We start from the raw sequence: 19,042 nt of genomic DNA on the forward strand, positions 1-19,042 counted from the left end.
AGCTTGAAAACTATATATAAGTGGATATTTACACTGCACATATGGATTTCTGGACCATACAGTCCAGTCCTCCATTAGAATTAACTGGATGAAACGCAGTTCTTCAGCAGATTCATATTACCAGCATTGATTGTCTAAACAAGAATAAAACAGCACGTAGGTTAGATCTATTTCTCTTAGCAAAACAGGAACCTTAGCTCAGCCACAGATATATACAGTTTGAAGCAAAGGAACCCATTACAACAAAATCTCTACATAAACCACAAAATCGTATTTTTCATCCTATTTAGAGCCATTCTGCCTTTTCCAAAGTGACTATAGAGTAATCCTTTTAAGGAAAAAAAATTAAAAAAAATAAATTTTTGAAAATAGAAAATGTAAACATGACTAATTTTTGTTTATTCACAACAAATGTGTAAGATTATTTTAACAGGTTTCAAAAAATTCATTTGAACAAAGTGAACAAAAATAGATAGTAAAGCAACAATTAAATTTAAACTTTGAATTTAAATATTTGCAACAATTGCAAAGGATCAGCAATATTACACTCTGAAATTGGTAGAGGTATAATTTAAATTGAAATCTGGACATGTTTTTGGACATAACAATTCTGATTCTTTCCAAACAGGCATGAGATATTTCTAATGGGCACAGACAGTGAGGACCTGTATTTTAAATGAGCCTTAGAAAAAGCAGCCTACGCCTAAAAAATTAAAAATGTTATTTATTAAATCACATATCTGTGAAACACAACAGCTATTCCAGTCAGCTCTGTTTGTTGCCAGCAGTTCGCATGCATCTATATTTATGTATTGAGTCGTATGTGGTCACATATACACATATGGTCTTCTTAAATTGTGTGTGTATAGCAAACAAGGGAAATCAACTCTCCCTTTAAAAAATACTTATCTATATTATATATTATATATAAATATATATTATATATATATAAATATTACTACAATGCCTGTGTTTGAGTCACAAAGAGACTTGAAAACAAAGAAAAGGGTACAGTGTTTATATAGAGAGCTTCATCCTCAAGTGCAAATTAACTTTAAAGACTTCCATTGAAGTCAGGAAATGATGCATATAGTTTTCTAAACCATCTGTACTATCTCTGTAAAGACAAAAATTACCTTTATATTTTTATCTTGTTCAGATATAGTTAACAAGGAACATGCATATACTAAGATGGGTTCATACCTCATTGCATATATGGAATTGCTTCCATCAACCACCATTGATCGTGCTTCTTTCACTAGATATCAAAAGCTAAGAAACCTGCTGCTTCATCGCTGTTGCAAATCTTTCTTTCATTTACAGGAGAAGGACAACTTTTTTTCTTCCAGAGAAGTTGAACTGCATCCACAGCAGGTATAAATTGTTTTCTTAACTCAGTGGTATCAGAGTCACATCTCACTCTACAAATAAATGGATTCGCTGTTCTAGGATATATGAGCACAGTCTCATCTCACACTTCTATTTTTCAGGTCAGTACTTCCATACAGTGTCATGTCAGCTCCTATGGGTACTTCGTCTTGAGGTAGCTACTGAATCTTTATAACTGATGTGGCATCACAGAACAATGATTGAGGAATACTGTATTAATAACGATGAATTTCTATGGTGTTTCAATATGACATCATTTCAACTTATTAAAAAGGGATCCAAATTGGAAAATAAATAAATAAATAAATAAAAATGCAGTCCTAGTGAAAAAGGAGGGCTGAAAGTCATTGTGTTCCTAAGAAAATGACATTTATGCCCCATGCAGTAGAGCACAATACTTCTCCCAGTAATACACCCAGCAAAATTACAAATATTGATTCAGTAAGTGTTTGAAAGAATAAAATGTCCACGTTCGTGTGAATGAATCAAGAGCCAGAGCGAATTACTGTACCTTTCCACATTTTCCAACTGTATGTGGCTGCCAACAACCTATTACATTTCTCAGTTTAGTAAAACCAGTTAAAAGAAAAAGAAGGAAATCAAAGTGCAATAAATTGCAAAAGCATTAAAACTTGTAACATGAAGGCAGATTGGGCAAATGGATAGCACAGAGTGAATGTTACAACATTAATAAAGTGAGGACAATTAGCAAATCAGCACTTGGTTTGCAATCAAAACTATTCCTACAAAAACATCTCCACCTCTGTAAAATTACTAAGTCTATATTTATCGCTATACATATAACAGTTTAACATATGAGAACTCATTAGAAAGGGTTATATCTGAGAAAAATCTAAATAAATAAATGTAAGAGTAAAAAAACCACACTGAAAATATGGTACTAATAACTTTGTCAGCCCAAAGGAAAAGCCAGCGCTAACTTTCTTGCTATATGCAATCATTATGCCTCTCATGAGACAGGTCACAGCGCTTATTTAGAGATGTTAAGTTTATGCCTGGGATTGCTATTTTCTAATCTGTTTTGATTCACTGTGCAGCATATATACTTCAAAGGCAACAATGGACGTAAAATAAAACTGTTCAAGCACATTTCTGAAGCATAGCTATAGACCTTTTAGCATGCAGGTCCATCTCTTGTCCAAGTATGGTGGTAATAGAAGTACGACCAATACAATTTCACAAGTTGGAATTCAACTGATTTTACATTGTCTGTAATTAGTAAATTTGTTTCCATTTTGCATTTAATGAATGAAGAAAATGAAAATGTTACATAAATCTGCAAGGAGAAAGACACTATAATGAGAAAAAACCCATAACTGCAAGAAAATGTGCGATCCTACATTACTTCAGACCCTCAACAGACAAACTTGCTTTACATTCTCAGTACTGAACAACTTTCCTGGTTGCGCTACCAATCAGAATTGGTTAATCATGAGGCTGCTTAAACTCAATAACAAAGACATCAACTGGCATCAGTGGGAACCTGAATGAAGCACTACAAAAAACAATCACTAGTCCCCATGTACTTCAATTTATTGCAGTGAATGCATCCTGCATGACTTCAAGTAAAAGGATAAAATTTATCTGCTATGTGTTTCATGTTCCAAGTCCATGTCAAAATCAACTGAAAACCCATCCACTATGGAGTGTAATGAGTGTTAATGGTTGTGAAACATAGTACTTTCCTCTTTCAGTGAAACAGCAAGGCATAAAATTTGAACAATAAATACTGTTGTATTAAGCACAGATGTAAATTAAAAGAACATTAAGGTGGCACACACCCCTTCGGAGAATGTACTGTAGGCTCAATTTTTGAAAAAAGCAAAAACAAAATAAACAAAAAAACAAACAACAAAAAAAAACCCACACAAGCACCCATATTCCTCTGCAATTGAGTGCTCAAGTCAGAAACTCAAGGCACGACCAAACAGATATGGCCAAATCTCCTGGAAATAAAACAGCAAAAAACTCTTTCCTGTGGACATTTGAAGAAATTATTTCACATGAAGGAACAAAATTTAGCATAATTTACTGGAAGGAAAAAAAAAAAAAATAATCAAGACTACAGTATAAGCTCCCTCAAAATTAAATATTAAGCAAAAGTCAAAAGTCATTATTTCGTAATTGAAAAAGGGAAGCTTTGGGTGAAAGCCAATTCCAGTTCTTCATTGCAATAAAAGTAGCATTTGGAACTAAATCAATCAGTGGAAAGTAGATAACCTATATCATAAACTTACCATGTAGGTAATTGACTTGGTTCATTAACATACAGAGAAAAAAAAAAAAAAAAAAAAAAAAAAAAAAAAGCATGAAAAAGTTAAGAATAACATCTCAGAAATAAAAAGAAATCTATATTAAATGACAACAGGAAAATCACAATAACGAAAAGTAAAGTTAAGTTTTATCAATATTCAAAAGGACAAAGGAAGGATGAGGTTATCATAGACTGACCAGTGGGCACTCAGCTTTGCAAAGAGAATTGGCATAAATTAGGAAAAAAATGGTATTATAAACTAAATCAACCCACTCAACAAGGAGCTTAACAAATCTGATTTATTTCTATGATGATTACTTGTCAGGATTAACAAGTCTTATAACAGACACCTCCCTGTTACTCTACACACAGCCTCAACAAAGCATGCCTTACAGAGGACCAATAACAGTCAGGCATCGCTTCTAGATATTTCATGCCAACTGCTTCTCCAGAAAAAGGAGGAAGGTACCAAGTGCAACTCTGGAGCTCACTTTCCTTCTGAAGTCCCCTCAGGCCATGTCAAACATATTACAGTCTTCTTCTGTCAGCTCAAGCTTCCTTCATACAGCACCTGGGCTCCCAAAGCTGGAAATGATCACAGTGTATCTGTCACCTGCGCATCTCTTATACCTTTAGATCACAGCTTTTCTGGTTATTATTCTTTAAATACATACAACTTTGTGAGCTTACTAGTTTTGTTTGAAATATCTTTGTTATTATCAAAAACATTAATCAGGTATGTCATAACAGTAGACCAAGTCTTTAATACTCTTGTGTTGCAACACTTCCAGTACATGCCTTCTATTTTTATGTTTTGGTTGATACAACATACACTATACAGCAGCCTACCACATAAATAGTCGTGAATGTTTTCTGTGGTCTTTCACTATTTGAATCTTTAATATCTTAAAGTCTCACTGCTGCTTTCTAGGACTTTTATATCATGGTATCAGATTCTTAGGCAGCAGCTCCCTGCCCTTCATTCCAGTGCCGTAAAAGTATGCAGAAGGAGGCAAGGTCAGAAAGCACAATCTGTCAGTAAGGTTGAACTACAACAGCTGGATTGAAGACCATTAAAGAAGGAGTAGATAAATGGCATGAGAATATAGTCTAACTGGGAAGGAAAGGAAGGCACAAATTGATATATCCCATAGCAAGGGTTGTACTACAATTAGCACAGATCAAGCATGTACACATAAAGACAATTACTTCAATTAAAGACAGGAACCTTCAGAACACCTTTCTTTTGATACTATTTCTGAAGATGGTTTACACTGAAATAACATGGTCTCTGCTAAAAAAATCTTCATTTACACCTGCCATATTTCCTTTTGTCTTGTCCTAGGTCAACCTCTAGTGCTCTTCTAATGCTGCATCATGTTTGTACAGTAAATAAAATGGCAAAACATTGAAACAGCACAAGAAAACAAACAGTTTTTGCAGGGTTAGAGAAATGCCTAGTCTTACTAGTCTTACTTTGCAATCAAGTTATCAGCAGACCTGGATGAAAAAGTGTCATAGTGGAGAAAGACATGAACAGGAGAAGGACAAAGCATTAGCTTTTAAAAATATTTAAAAATCCACTTACAAAGGCAGAAAAGGGAGACAAGGGGAGAAAGACCCTCCTTTTTCAGTAGGATGACAATTTCTCTTAGATTTAACATTAAACCATACCTTAAATTAGATCTAATCAATCAGTGGAAGGACAGACATTGATTACTCTGAACAAAGTGTTAAATGAGCAATAAAACCCAGATGGATGTTCAAAGCATGCAGCAGCTAATTCCTGGTGCCTATATTCTCCCAGTATGCTCAAAGCATCTCATTAACAACAGACTCAGATTCTCCTGCTGGGAGCAGACAACAGTAAGAAGTGAACCTGTACAGTTATTTATTCCTTTATTAGAGATCTGTAAACCACTGTTAATGAATCCCTTAATTTGCCTTTCTGTTATTGTGGCAAGTAGTAGTAATGATTCAAATTAACGTTCCCAAACACACATCTAATTAAGTGAAAAGGCATACTGTTATAGTCCTTCATCAGCAGGATAAGGAGTGACTGAGGCAATAAGCCACCTCAAGCAAGTGATAAACCTCAAAGCAAGTTTAATTAACTTGAAGAAGAACATACAGGAGAAAGCCACTGCTGTTAAAAAGCTCTGCTTTAAAAAAAAAAAAAAAAAAAAAAAAAAAAAGAAAAGAAGAAAAGAAATCTACTTATATATTATTCTATTTTTAAAAAAAGTTGGATAATAGCTTTAGAACCCATTTTTTATAAGCAAACAAAAGAATTTAAAGTATAGTAAAAACTAGCCAAATTTGAATTGTAAAAACTTTAATAGAGCACTTCATGAACAGCCTACAGTCAGGCTCTTACCAGCCCACAGTTTTAAGCAGAAGATGCTTGGGAAGAAGAGGTTTACTTTACTCTCACTTTAAACAAATAACCTTCTTTTGGTATAACCTGGTACAGTTTGAATAAAACAATTTTGGAAAAAGAAAAACTAACAACAGAAAAAGAACAGATGGAAAGAAAATGCAACTATTTCAAACCGCAGGATTTCTCCTTTGAACTATGGGTTTGAGACCAGATTCTAGTTAACTGTTTAACAAGATGCCTGGAAGAATTTTAACACTTTCGGATTTATAATAACTAGAATTGTTAAGTGTTTACTGTGTTGTCAGGGAATAAGGAGAAAGAAGGCAATGCACAATTTGTCAATACAATTTCAACACTGCTGCATCCTCTCCCTGAGAAGGTCTTCCCCCATTTATTTGAGCTTTCCAGGAGGGAAACAAAAAAAACACCACAGGAGATGGAGCGAAGTCTGTATAAAAAAAAGAAAGCAAGTGGGGAACTTCATGATCTCCATGCTTTCTAGCTTCCCAAAATATAGGATTAATTATCATATTTGATTGTATTTGATTATGTTATATTATTAAGTAGGTCCACTAAATAGCACACAGATAAATGTACACCTGAATATTTTATTAGGATTTATCAGAATAAGATAAACAAATGGCCTTTCATTTCCTTGAGCTCAGTGATGACCTAATGTCCTAAAAGTAATCCTTCGCTGATGCCACTTAATTACAAAAAAAAGTGTTTTGATATATGTTTTGTTTTGTTTTTTTTTGAAGAAAACAAATGAATTCCTGTGAATGTTTCAGATTTTCAGAGAACTCATTTACTTTGTCTGTCAGGTCATACATGATGTAACGAACAATTTCTGCGGCAAAGCTTAGAGATAGGGCAATTTAGCTATACTCCCATAAAACTCAACATCAAAAGCCAACAGCCACCCTATAATGTACTAACAGTTGTTTTGCATCCATACAAGTGCACAGAGTCTCTTGTGAAACTATTTTATTTCATTTCACTTAAATGTATAATCTCATCCAATTTAGCACATACCTATTAGAAGAAACAATTCATTTTACACTAAATCTAGATCCAATTGACATAATACTGAAAAATCTGTCATATTCTCCACATGCTAATTTTAAAACCTAGCAACCAGAATAGAAATAATTCTTCTTCCCCTAATTCAGCTTCAGAAATTGAAGTTTAATCTTTGCTTGTCCTCACCATGCGCTTTGGGCTGCTTCATCAATGTCAGGTAATACAGCTTCTCCCTCTATCTCTACACGTCTGTCTCCACCTCCTCCAACCCCATTCCTCCTATTTCTCAAAGCTAACTAAATTAAATTTTCTACACAGGCAAGTTGTGGGAAAAGGTCCCAAGCAATCAGAGCAATGGAATGTTGTTACTGAGATCCAGGTTAATTCATCCATCATTTTAGAAGACACTCCTCTCCCTCTGAAACCCTCGCCAACAGCGCACATATATCTCAGTTTGCACAGCAGGTTGACAGAAGACACAATTATAGGGTTTTAAAAGAAAAGTACTACACATTTGTGCTTCAGATTCAATACGTTATTAAGCAAACGTGTTACACTGGAAGGGGGTTAATGATTGTCAACTCTTTGACATGCAGACAAGTGCAAGCCTACACTAAACACTAGCTCTGCTAGTGTTCTTTTAACATTGAAACAGAAGGTATAATTGAACATTTACTGAACAGCAGTATTCAGAAACTAAAGCAGTCACTACTAAAACAAGTTGGACTTCATGATAGGAAAATCATTTAAGTGTGACCTAGGAGGTCAAGACACCTCCCATGGTTGAAGTACAAGATTTGTGAGAAACTTGAGAGGTGATTAACAAAAATTGACTGCAGTTACTTTATTCTATTGCATTCAGAGAAACATAACTGTGCACACTCTAGAAATAAGCCAGACTGAGCCAAAAAGAACCTTTACTCAGATTGATAATTTCTTTCTAGAATGGGGGTGGAAGAATGGGGGAAATGGGGCAGTTGTTTCAAGTTGTAGGCAATACCGTAGCACAAGGAAAATTCTAGTGCTAGGGTGGGTGGGATGATTAAAATGGAAGTGTCAGCTAGCATTGGTCCACTTCAGATAGTTTTCAGAGATCTCTGTGGGTGGTGCAAGGAAAGTGAAATGAGCCTAAGATACTCCTAATTAATCAACTCAAAACCTGCGGGAGAACTGGACATTTCACAAAACAAAATGTCAGCCAGAGATGTCTCCTGAGAATGGGAAGATAGCTGTGTCCAAGAGAAAAAATCAAGTTTTTTTGCAAAACAGCTGCAGAACATTCACAGACAACCAGAGGATCACCTTTATTTCCCAAAATGAGTAGGCAAGACTAATTTTAGCAATAAAGGATTGCAAATAGCCGTCCGGCTAACTGCCTGCTATGGAAAATACTCTTCCTCCCATATATTTAGAGATCTCTATCTCAAGAATAGCTATTTTTCTTCTTTACCAGTTCATACTGGTAAAATGTGACAAAACTCATTGTTTCTTGACTAAATTACCCATGGCCAACTTCAAATAATTTGGTTTATTGCCAACACTACTGTACAGTTAATACAGCTATTTCCTCCACTAGATGTACCCACTGATGGATTTACAGGCAGTCACCGCGCACAGGCTCAGCCTTTTCTCCCAACACTGATTCCAGTTTTCTTCTGGCAGCTCTTCCCTACATCTCTTCTAAGCATATGCAAGCAGAATTATATACGCTATTACAGTTTAATTCTCTCAAGAATCTTGTGCAATAGTATCAATCTTTCTCTGTCACTAGTGGAGACAGTTTTTAATGACTCATAGGATCATATCTGCCTTTTTTGCTTAGCCTCCAATGAGAATCCAGTGTGTATCTCAGCTGGGATCCTCTCCATCTTGCTCATTACATTAAAGAAGTCATAAACCTCTATGGAGGCTATAGAATACGGAAGATAGAAGAGCTCTGGGCTTTGAAAATCATTCTTAATCAGCTCAAATAAAGAAGAAGCCTAGGGGAATAAGCATGACCCCTCAGTTTTGTCTGGATGCTTGAGAAATAATTTGTAATGGGAGTACTTCTCCTGACAATGTAAATCAACTAATATATAATGCAAGTTTATTCGTATCTTTGCCACGTGCTGCACTACTACTGAATGACTGGGTAACATGTTAAAAGATTACAGACTATCATTTTTATCACTAAAACAGGAAATTTTAATTGGCCTAATCTTAGTGAAATTTCATTTGATGTAGTTACTAGTTTTTGAATACAAAAGTGCTAGTACAAGAACACAAGATAATAAAAAACTTATAATTTCTTGGAATAACTCAAGACAAATGATTCTGCAAATGATATTGCACAGGAAATGAGAAATTAACAGTGCATTCTTCTCACTGTCTTTTATTAGAGCACATTTGCAGCTTAGGACAAAAAATTTCTCACTGCTTTTAGGACATGTAAAGCCAATAAAGTACACGAGGAAGAAACTTGAACTAAAATTTATCCACAGGCCTTAGCACAAATATAATAATGTCAATGCTCTATTCAGATGACTTAGAGTGAAGCATAGATACAAACAGTGCTTCAAGGAAAAACTCTGGGAACTCATCACTCAACAGATAAAGTTACACACATACACATGCACTCAGAAATTTATTTCCTCTTCTCAAATTTTGCAAAAATTCACATTTGTAACATCCTTGGAACCATTTGTGACTACAACTGGCTGCAAGCATCACTCCTGAAAAGGAGCCGGAAGCTCTACATCACATTCTCATGGAGTGGATTCACTCTACACAATCAGGAGGACTCCACGTAAAAGGTACATAATCAGTAATACCAACTCTTGCAGTTATGAGCCTGCAGCACCCCAGCAATAGCTTGCTCATCAACTGAATCTGTGACCCCACAATACAGAATGTCATCATACAGTATAGCAAGTGCTTCAAGAATAGTACAATATGTGTGCTAGACACAGAAAGGTTCACCTCTTGCAGGGACAAAAGTTTCTCGCAGTGCATTATACTGCTCTGTCTGGTTCAAACTCATTTTCAATTAGGAAACAAACTGGGAAACAAACATACTCCAATGCTAAATCTAACAAAAAAATTACATGACTAGAACTTCAAACATTTTGTACAGTAAAACATATTCAAAAGGGAGACTTATTATTTAAGTCTGTTGGTTAAGATCTTTTGCCAAGGAAAATGTTTTACTATAGTTTGGATGCTAAGAGAAAAAAAAAATGGTGTATAAGGACTGACAGTGCTTCCAATGTTGACAGCTAGAACAGCATCATTATTTATCACAGCTTGCAAAGTACCATTCTTACTGTGTAGAAATGATGATTATCACTGACTTCAACACTAATTCTGCAGTCTTCAGCAGATTGTAATTGGCACTGCACTGAATAATTATTAGAATCACCCATGCAAGAAGAGGGATATTGTGTAGCCAAATCATTACAAGTTTTTTGTTATACTAACTTCTGTCACAGTGTCATACAATATCTGCCTTGTTTTACTGTATGCATCCAAAGTTTGAGAGTACCCCAGGATATCCCTCTTAAAAAGGATAAAAGAGTAAGACACTGTGCACTCTTCAATAGCAGGCATTCCATCTTTTAACTTGGGTCAGGAATAAGTTAAATAAACTAACAGTGTTTAGCTGAGTGAGTGTGGAAAGGAAAAGAGTCATACAAGAGAAACTTGATGTCAGAATTTAGCTCAGTATTACTTATCAAATAATAAAATCAAATCTGATGCAACATGAAAAGAAAACACATTTCTCACCTTGCTCCAGCAATAAGCTCTTTTTGTCCTGGATCAAATGTTAATTGTGAGAAGTCTACAGCATCTTCTGCTCTGAACACGTGTAACCAAGGGGCAATTTCTAAAACAATGAAGAAGAAATATATTTGTTATTGTAAATATCATAGTTACAGTACATCAGGTCCATTTGCAGATATCATGGGGCTGTGAGTTCTCACTATGGTCTGCTGAAGAAATACAGAATATTTCCACCACCTTGCCATATAATCTTCACTACAGACTTATAAAATATATCAGGCATTTTTATAACTTGTCTTCCTCAGACCAATGCACTACTACATAAAACACAGGGCAGAAAAGAGGGCAAGCTGCTGAAAATCAACAACAAGCTGTATCTGCATTTCCTATTTTCAAAATTAAACACACATAAATAACCAACTCAGTAACCAGTAGAACACCAGCTCTTTATATATTTGTACTGCTATTATTCTTGCATCCATATCACTAGTTTGACACAATAGTGTGTTAATATCACCACAGAAATGACAAACTTTGTTCTGGAAACATAGTAAGATTCACTTATTTTTATGTAGACATATTGAGAATATAAACGGTTCTTTAAAGAAAGTGTAGTTGCAAAGAAGTACAACCCTCAGAATTTTCTCTTAATTTTCACAATATCAAAAGGCTATTTTTAAACATTTTTCTGCAAATCAGTCACATGGAATGTATACAAGAGTAGAAGAAATCTACTTGCATATGACACAATGAGCTGCTGAACCATCCATTTAAGGACTACAGTTACAAAAAAGTCAATAAAAAAACCAAGGCTGAGCATATGGTCACGCCATTTGGAATACAGTCAACACCACCCCCCCCCCCCCCCCCCGAGAATATTACAGCATTGTCATTTTTGGAACTGACATCCCCAGCTGCAGTTCAGGTTATCAAACCCATTATAAACTTTCTTCTTAACTCACATGGATATTTTTACTTCTGCAAAAGACTGGATTGAAACAATCCATGTCTTATCCATGTCTTCTTCCTGTTTCTGGATGATTTGTTCTTAATTTAAATATTGAAGTTTTAGCACAGGTAGGTCATCCATGCCTACAGAGAGAGCCCAGGAGAAAAACGTTGTTCTGTGCCCAAATTCTCAGTCATTCTCAGCCATTGCAGAGAATCACTGAACATACTGTGCAGAAGCTGCAGCATCATATATTTGGAAAAAAAAATAAAAAAAAAAAAACAGATGGAACCACACAGTAGAATCACTTGGGTGTCAGAAAACTAACTTCTGCATTTTTAATGACAGCCTGTATGCATCTGGGAAATTACCAGCCTGTAATGTCAGTTTGTACGCGTTCTGCAGAATTTGTAGCTGTTTCCATCTGTGCTGGATAGGTTATCAAATCAGGTCATTGGAGGGGATAGGGCCACTTATTAAACAACTATGTACAGCTGCCACCAGCTACCACTACAGATGCCGTGTACAGAACCTAGGAGGATTCAGCAGGGAAAAGAATATATATACACATTAACACATTATAGGCCTGTATAGCTGTATATGCTATATATATATATGCTATATGTATTTATCTATTTATGCTTACACCTTAGAAGGCTACACAGGAAAGCCCAAAACAGGCATTTCCTAACTTTCGGATACTTGATTTTGCAATCTCAACTATTCAGTGATGCCTTCTGTATGAAATGATCAATACCAAAGTTGTAAAAAGTCAAGAAATCGGGTAGGACATAGATAAAGAAATAGAGATGCAAGTCTTTAAGAAGCTCACTTACTCAGAGCTTTAAAACCAGGCCAGAGGGCAGAGGATGCACCAAAGCTGGAAGAACAACCCTAGGACACGAGTTAATGGCAGAAGTCTCCCAAAGAGACCAAGAAGCAATTCTCTTCCACTTGTCCTGTTGTCTCAGTACGGTAAAATAAAACTTCAAGATACAGCAAGGAGGTGATCAACATCATTTCCAGGTTTGGAGCAGGGAGGGCAGAGGTCAGGCAATGCAAGGCAAGTCAAGGTGAGGGAGCGAAAAGAGAATTTAGGAAATCTCGCTGAAATCTGGTTCCCCTCTGCTCCTGCAAACAATAAATTATTTTATCCTTTCTTTGTTGCATTCAGCATCATTCTTGCTTGAGGGAATAAGGTCAGGAAGATCAGATGGCAGCAAGAATTACTTTCTTTTCATCAAAAACTCTAAAACCATGTCTTGTTTGCCACAGTAGCATCATGTGTCGCATAGGAGCAAACTTTTATGGGAGAAAACTACACCACTGTGATATTTTTGCACAGGAAAGCAAGCAAATAACAAAAATAGAATCAAAGCCCTTTTAAGTGGGAAATAAAAGCTTATTGGTAGAATACTGCTTCAAGTCACACTATAAAGAATTGATGCAACTGTATCACAGAAGAAAAGTACCCATACATCAAAATTTAGTTGAAAACCCACAGGCGAAATTCTTTCCATTCTTTCACGAATTCTCCTTAAAGTAAGAATTGTATAAGAATGTATTAAACATCCATAAAATAATTTTCTTAGAATTGAAAACCCATTATAAAGTACTAAGAATAATTTCATTTTTGAATTGTTTTCATATAGATGCAACATGACATGTTTTCCAAAATAACACAGCTATATATTTTGTATACTACAACAAATAAAGAATGCATAAGTTAATTAAAAGCCGTCTGTTGATATGACCAAGCTATGCTGCGTGCTGATCACAGGTGACAAGTTACAGCAATCCCACTCCTCCCCAGTTCTCTCCAATCCCAAGTTTTCCCTCCTCTTCCCCCAACTGTATGTCATGTGCAACAGTTAAATACGCAGTCCTTCTCTGAATCCTCTCTTCTCACACCTAATATTTAAAAAAATTATTCTGACATCTTCAATCTATCTTCTCCCCATCTTCTCCTCTTTTAACGGTGAATGTGCACATCTACTTTTCCACATAGTTCTCAGGCTTAAGCCTGTCCATGGAAGAGTAATGCATTGTATGCTACTGTCATACCATCAATATCTGCCCCTGAGTTCATGGGTCAACATAGTAAGATAGGAGGCACATTCAGAGCCACCCTTGTGGTACTAAATTTGCAAGTCTTATAATTCAAAAATGTTTCCAAAATTGATCTTTTCCCATGAAATTAAAAGATAAATGTGGAAAGAGTCAAGAGATTTATGTGGAAAGAGTCAAGAGATTTTGAGGTACCTACAGCTCTTTCACAAGCTGTGAACTGCAGTGGGTTTCCCTGGATCTTTCAGGGTTTGGTTCTTTCTTTAGTAGCTTAGATTTAATAGGAAGCAAAGTGTGCCATGGTTCATAAACACATGGAACAAAAAATGCACTGTAGTTCCCTCCACTCGTAGAACAGTCAAGGGAGTCTTCTAACAGGAGGTTAACAATCAAAGCTAGGCAGGAGGGTGTTAGATAATCATACAAATAATGGAAGTAAAGAAATGTGCCTCATTTTTACTTTAATATTAGTGTCTGTTCAACAGGCCCTGGCTTGTCTGGTGTACATTGCTGTGAACTAGCCACAGGCTGCTGAGCTCTGCAGTTCTTTGTAAATGAAATGGTCAAGTTTTCTCTAACCTAAGTTTCACTGTTCAGCCCACCAAAATTGAGTTACGGCAACTAAAAAATAATTTGAAAAATGACAAATAAGGGAGGAACAGTATATTTAGAAATGAATTCAGAAGTGATCTTTAATGGAAAATAGTGAAATTGAAAGATGAGACCTCCAGTCTCACTAGAAAATTAACACAGATATTAAGAAAAATTAATAGTGTTCATGATGTACACATATGCCTCTTCAAACCATGGTGCCCTTTTGGGTAAATAAGAAGCACAAAATTAAACATCTGTGCAGAATGACTTTTTGAAGATATTCTGTTAGCAAAATAATAACTGAACTACTGTGAAAATGAGATTTGCAATATTAATAGAGGTCTCTGGGTGGCATCAGTAGTACAAAATCACTAATCTTATCATAAGAAAATTAAAATCTGCTACTGAAGTAGCTGAAGTTGTTTTCTAATTAAACATATCTAATCTAAGTATGGTACATTAATCCTCATCTTCCTGAGATTGCATACTGATTTTAGCCTATCTTAGATTTCACCTCCCCGTTATATCTATTTGTACCAAATCTCTATTCTCCTGAAAGTCAGTGGGACATGTCAGAAGCTCCTCCATGATATCCCATGCTGTCCTGCTGCCAGCTTCCCTTCACCCCAGTGTGATCCACCAGCAGAGTTACCAGAGATTGCAAGAGGCCATCTACCTGCTCATTCCACAACATGCTCTGGCTTGGGGTTTCTCTGTGGCACTGTACTCTTTAGGGACCAACAAGGCACACTGGGAAACTTTCTGCTGTGCCATTTCCAGAATCCATCAACGCTAACTATTTTAGGACAAAGGCTGAGAAAACAAGAAATTCTTCAGTAATCCCTGTGCAGCATCGGTATCAATTTCAGCGTGATTGTTATGCCCTCATTTTAAGCTTCCCTTTATTATCTACTTCAATGAATAATGAATTCATTCAAAACAACTTCAAGAAAATAAGCATTTCTCTGTGCTAGGGTAAAAAAAAAAAATAGAGAAGAAAAATGGCATGCTGAAACCTGTTGCATATTTTGTAACTCACTGCTGTTTACACATTTTTTCTTACATTTCCAATCATCGCTCTTTTTAAGCTCTTCCATCATATCATCCTCAACAGTAATGAACTAAACACACTCTTATCTTTCTGGTAAGTCATCAGCTCATTGCACATGAAAGTACCACAACTCAAGTGAATAATGGAAATAAGTGCAAATACTATTCCACAGGTGCCAAAAGAACAAGACATTTCAGGCAAAGAATGGCTGTACTCCGTCCAAACCCACTCATACTTCATACCTACTGATCCAAAAGGGGCTTTAGTGTGTCAACAACACAACTTACTTTCCTAGGGTTTATTCAAGGTACGTGTTACTCAGCACTCACTACAATGACTTCCAGATTTAAATAACTTTTAAGCTTTAAGGTTTTTTAAAAAAATCTGTAATTATCTAGAAGAAAGTTCCTATGTTTACACACATATCATAAACAAATGTTTGTTTCCTCAGATGAGCTTCTGAAAACAAAGCTACGTACAGACTTCTCTCCATCAGGCACCATGGCTTCCCTGCAGGTCAATGAAGTGAAGAGGAAGCCAGGCAAGACCTGAGAAAATGGCTGTGTATCCTCCTCAAGCTATGGAGACCCAAAGCTCCACAACAGCTAATTCATTCCACTTGGGTTGCACAGTGTTCCAACTATACATAGTGAATACTTAAATTCTGTTTAAACCCATACAAATACAAGGAATTCTTTACATGACTTTAAAGCTATCCTTCACATATTTGTACATCATATACATTACTTCATAACATTTAGTCACTCTTCACATATTTTTACTTATTTTAGAGCAAATTCTTCTTTGACCTATACTAATCTAGCACTGTTGCAAAACAGGTCAGTATGAGGTTTCTCTGATGGGTTTTCTTAGTGCTGGATATAGTCACAATGAAAACATCATTAAAGCTAGCCCCTGCTCATCTTACAACTGTAGTAAGCACAGTAAATATTTTCCTATTTCTATTACAAAGCAAAGACTTGTTCTAGGAGTTAGAAGTAATAAGCAATACATTAATTATACACTTAATAATTATAATATATATAATAATATAATTATTATATGTCTCCAATTCTGAGCACAAATATCTGCCCTGTTACTTGCCATACTTCTGTAAGCTGGAAGAATGAATGGTAGAAGCTGAATGCTTTAAACATAGCAGTGTACTGCAAAGCAGAGAACACCTGCCTGTTATAGACTGCTTTTCCAAAACCTTTAATTCTAGACATATGTTTTCTATATGTAATGGTATGTTGGCATCCTTAGCTTTAGATCCTGACTGCTAAGGTAAGTTGTCTTGCAGAACTGTATCAGTAAAACAACCATGTCTTGCCCATGCTTCTACAGAAAATGGAGCCATGATTCGGGAAGAACCTGCAGGGAGATGATGTAGAGTCCTGCCTCCTGGACTGCACATGCAGACTCCCCATAGGACGCAAAGCCATAAGCACTCAATATAGATACAGATTCAGGTCAAAGCTCTGGACAATCATTAGCCCTTTCTACAGGATTTACAGTGCTATCCTTTACCATGCATTTCATTGCATTTCATAGTCAAATTAATTATTAATGCATCTTACAGTAGCAGAGTTTAAAGACAGTACTTAAAAACATTGTATTGTAGTACCAGAGTTGAAGTTGCGCACTTCCTTGCTACTTCCGCATAAGTAACCTGACTTTTAGATAGCAAGCACATATGTAGTCCACCCACAATGAAGAATTACATTCAAGGAAGGTGGCTCTTGTTCCTTTTCTTAGATCTTTAGCATGCTAGTAGGAGAAACTACTGCATTACAAATATTAGCTAAATAGAAAAAAAAAAAAAAAGAAAACTATTTATCATTTAAACTTACAGAAAGAACACATAAAAAGATCTTTTTTTGTCCTGAAAAATATCCAAAAGTCAAGCCCATCCTCATGTCCCAGTGAAATTCCTGATCCACCTGTTACTTAGATTTGAACATGTTTGCCATATCCTTGTGTATATGGTCCAAATATCCAGATGTCAAATTTAAGGAAGGTGATGAATGTAACAGACCATATAGTGTTTGCTACCAGGCAGCTCTACTAGCCTAAATGGAATACACCAAAAGCACACTAAATGCAGCATAGGCAGAGAAAAGAAAAAAAAAAAAAAAAAAAAAAAAGGTGGTATCACCAGGCACCAGATCCTCTGTAAAGTGAATGGCTTAGGACAGACAGGCCTACTATACATACTTAGTACTGTTTTCAATGAGAAAGTCACTCCATGTAGACCCCCATCAAAAAGAGTACATTTATGAAATAAGAAAATATGATTTCTGCACACCAATGGATGAAATAAAAACAATTGCATAAGCAAGTTTAGCTAATGCAATACAAGTCTTTATAAAAGAAAAGACGGAGTTGCTATTTTGCACATCAAGATTAAATCAGCAACCACAAACTACAGATATTTCTCTTTTAAGTCTTACTATGCTACATTTTGTTCCCCTTGTGAAAACATGTCAGACCTCCATCTATAGTTCAGAGCTCAAATTTGCTTATAGGGGAAAAAAAAAGAAAGCCAACTTCAAAACTATGGCTTCTTTTCACAACCCACCATTCTGGAGATCTCTTTAGATCATGAGCAAAGCAGCTACCTTTCTTCTATCATCCAACAAACACAACATATCATGGTCCTGAAGCCTCACCTAGAAGCTCTGCCAGCTCCTCTGCACTTTAAAATATATGTAATAAGATAGATCCTAAGGCTAGAAATGCTCTTGATGTTATCCTGTAAGTTCACCAGCTGCTCACTGGGCCCCCAGTTTTTGAACAACTATTATCAGCTTCATAACAATTTTGGACATAACACAGCAGGGCTATAAGTAGTTCATTCATTATTAAATTGGGATTAAAAAAAAAAAAAAAGTATATTGAAGTATCTGTTTCTACACTTAAAATAAGCCATATGTTATAGAACAGTGAACCAGAACTTCTTTCTTACACTTACTTTCTACCCAGCTCCCCATTTCTTCTACTACTGTTCTTGTTATTCCCTAAGTCATGACCTCAGCTGCTGGCTCACAGGGCAAGGGAGATACAGCCACAGCAAATGCCCTGCCCTGGTTCCCTGACCTGCTTTCACAGCCCACACTTCTAACCTCCAAAGTCCCAAGGTGCTTCTGTTCAAGAAACGTTTAGATGTTGCACTAAGGGATGTGGTTTAGTGGGGAAATACTGGTGGTGGATGTTTGGACCGAATGACTTTGAAGGTCTTTTCCAACTTTGGTGGTTCTATGATTCTAAGGTCTACAATCTAGCCTGCATTCCTGTTTTCTTTGCATGGACAAACCTCCTCCAGCTAGAAATACATACTTCTGCATTCTTATGTGCGTGCAGATGTCTATTACTGGGATAATTAAAGGGAATTTGGGTTCTGACTGTCTGTGCCCCCAGGGAAGAGACAGTAACATCTGCTACAATGACTACTTATTTCTTATTTTTCTGAACAAGGATTTTGAATTGTTTATGTTTCATTGTTCAAACACACGCACGTTGCATACAAACACAAGTTATAAGGGAAAAAAA

General features: G+C 36.0%; 1 protein-coding gene across 7 annotated transcripts in view; it reads right to left on the bottom strand.

Moving 5' to 3' along the window:
- SEMA5A (semaphorin 5A) overlaps positions 1–19,042 on the bottom strand; it is a 315,938-nt gene that overhangs the window by 186,862 nt on the left and 110,034 nt on the right. For all 7 annotated transcript variants that reach the window (XM_042809111.1, XM_042809115.1, XM_042809110.1 and 4 more), the window contains one exon: positions 10,833–10,932. In XM_042809111.1, coding sequence (XP_042665045.1) covers positions 10,833–10,932 — 100 coding nt within the window. The remainder of the gene's footprint in view (positions 1–10,832; positions 10,933–19,042) is intronic.

This window comes from Centrocercus urophasianus, unplaced genomic scaffold (assembly GCF_019232065.1).
Source record: "Centrocercus urophasianus isolate 14NV4802_14NV808 unplaced genomic scaffold, USGS_Curo_1.0 seq_11, whole genome shotgun sequence".
Lineage (NCBI taxonomy): Eukaryota > Metazoa > Chordata > Aves > Galliformes > Phasianidae > Centrocercus > Centrocercus urophasianus.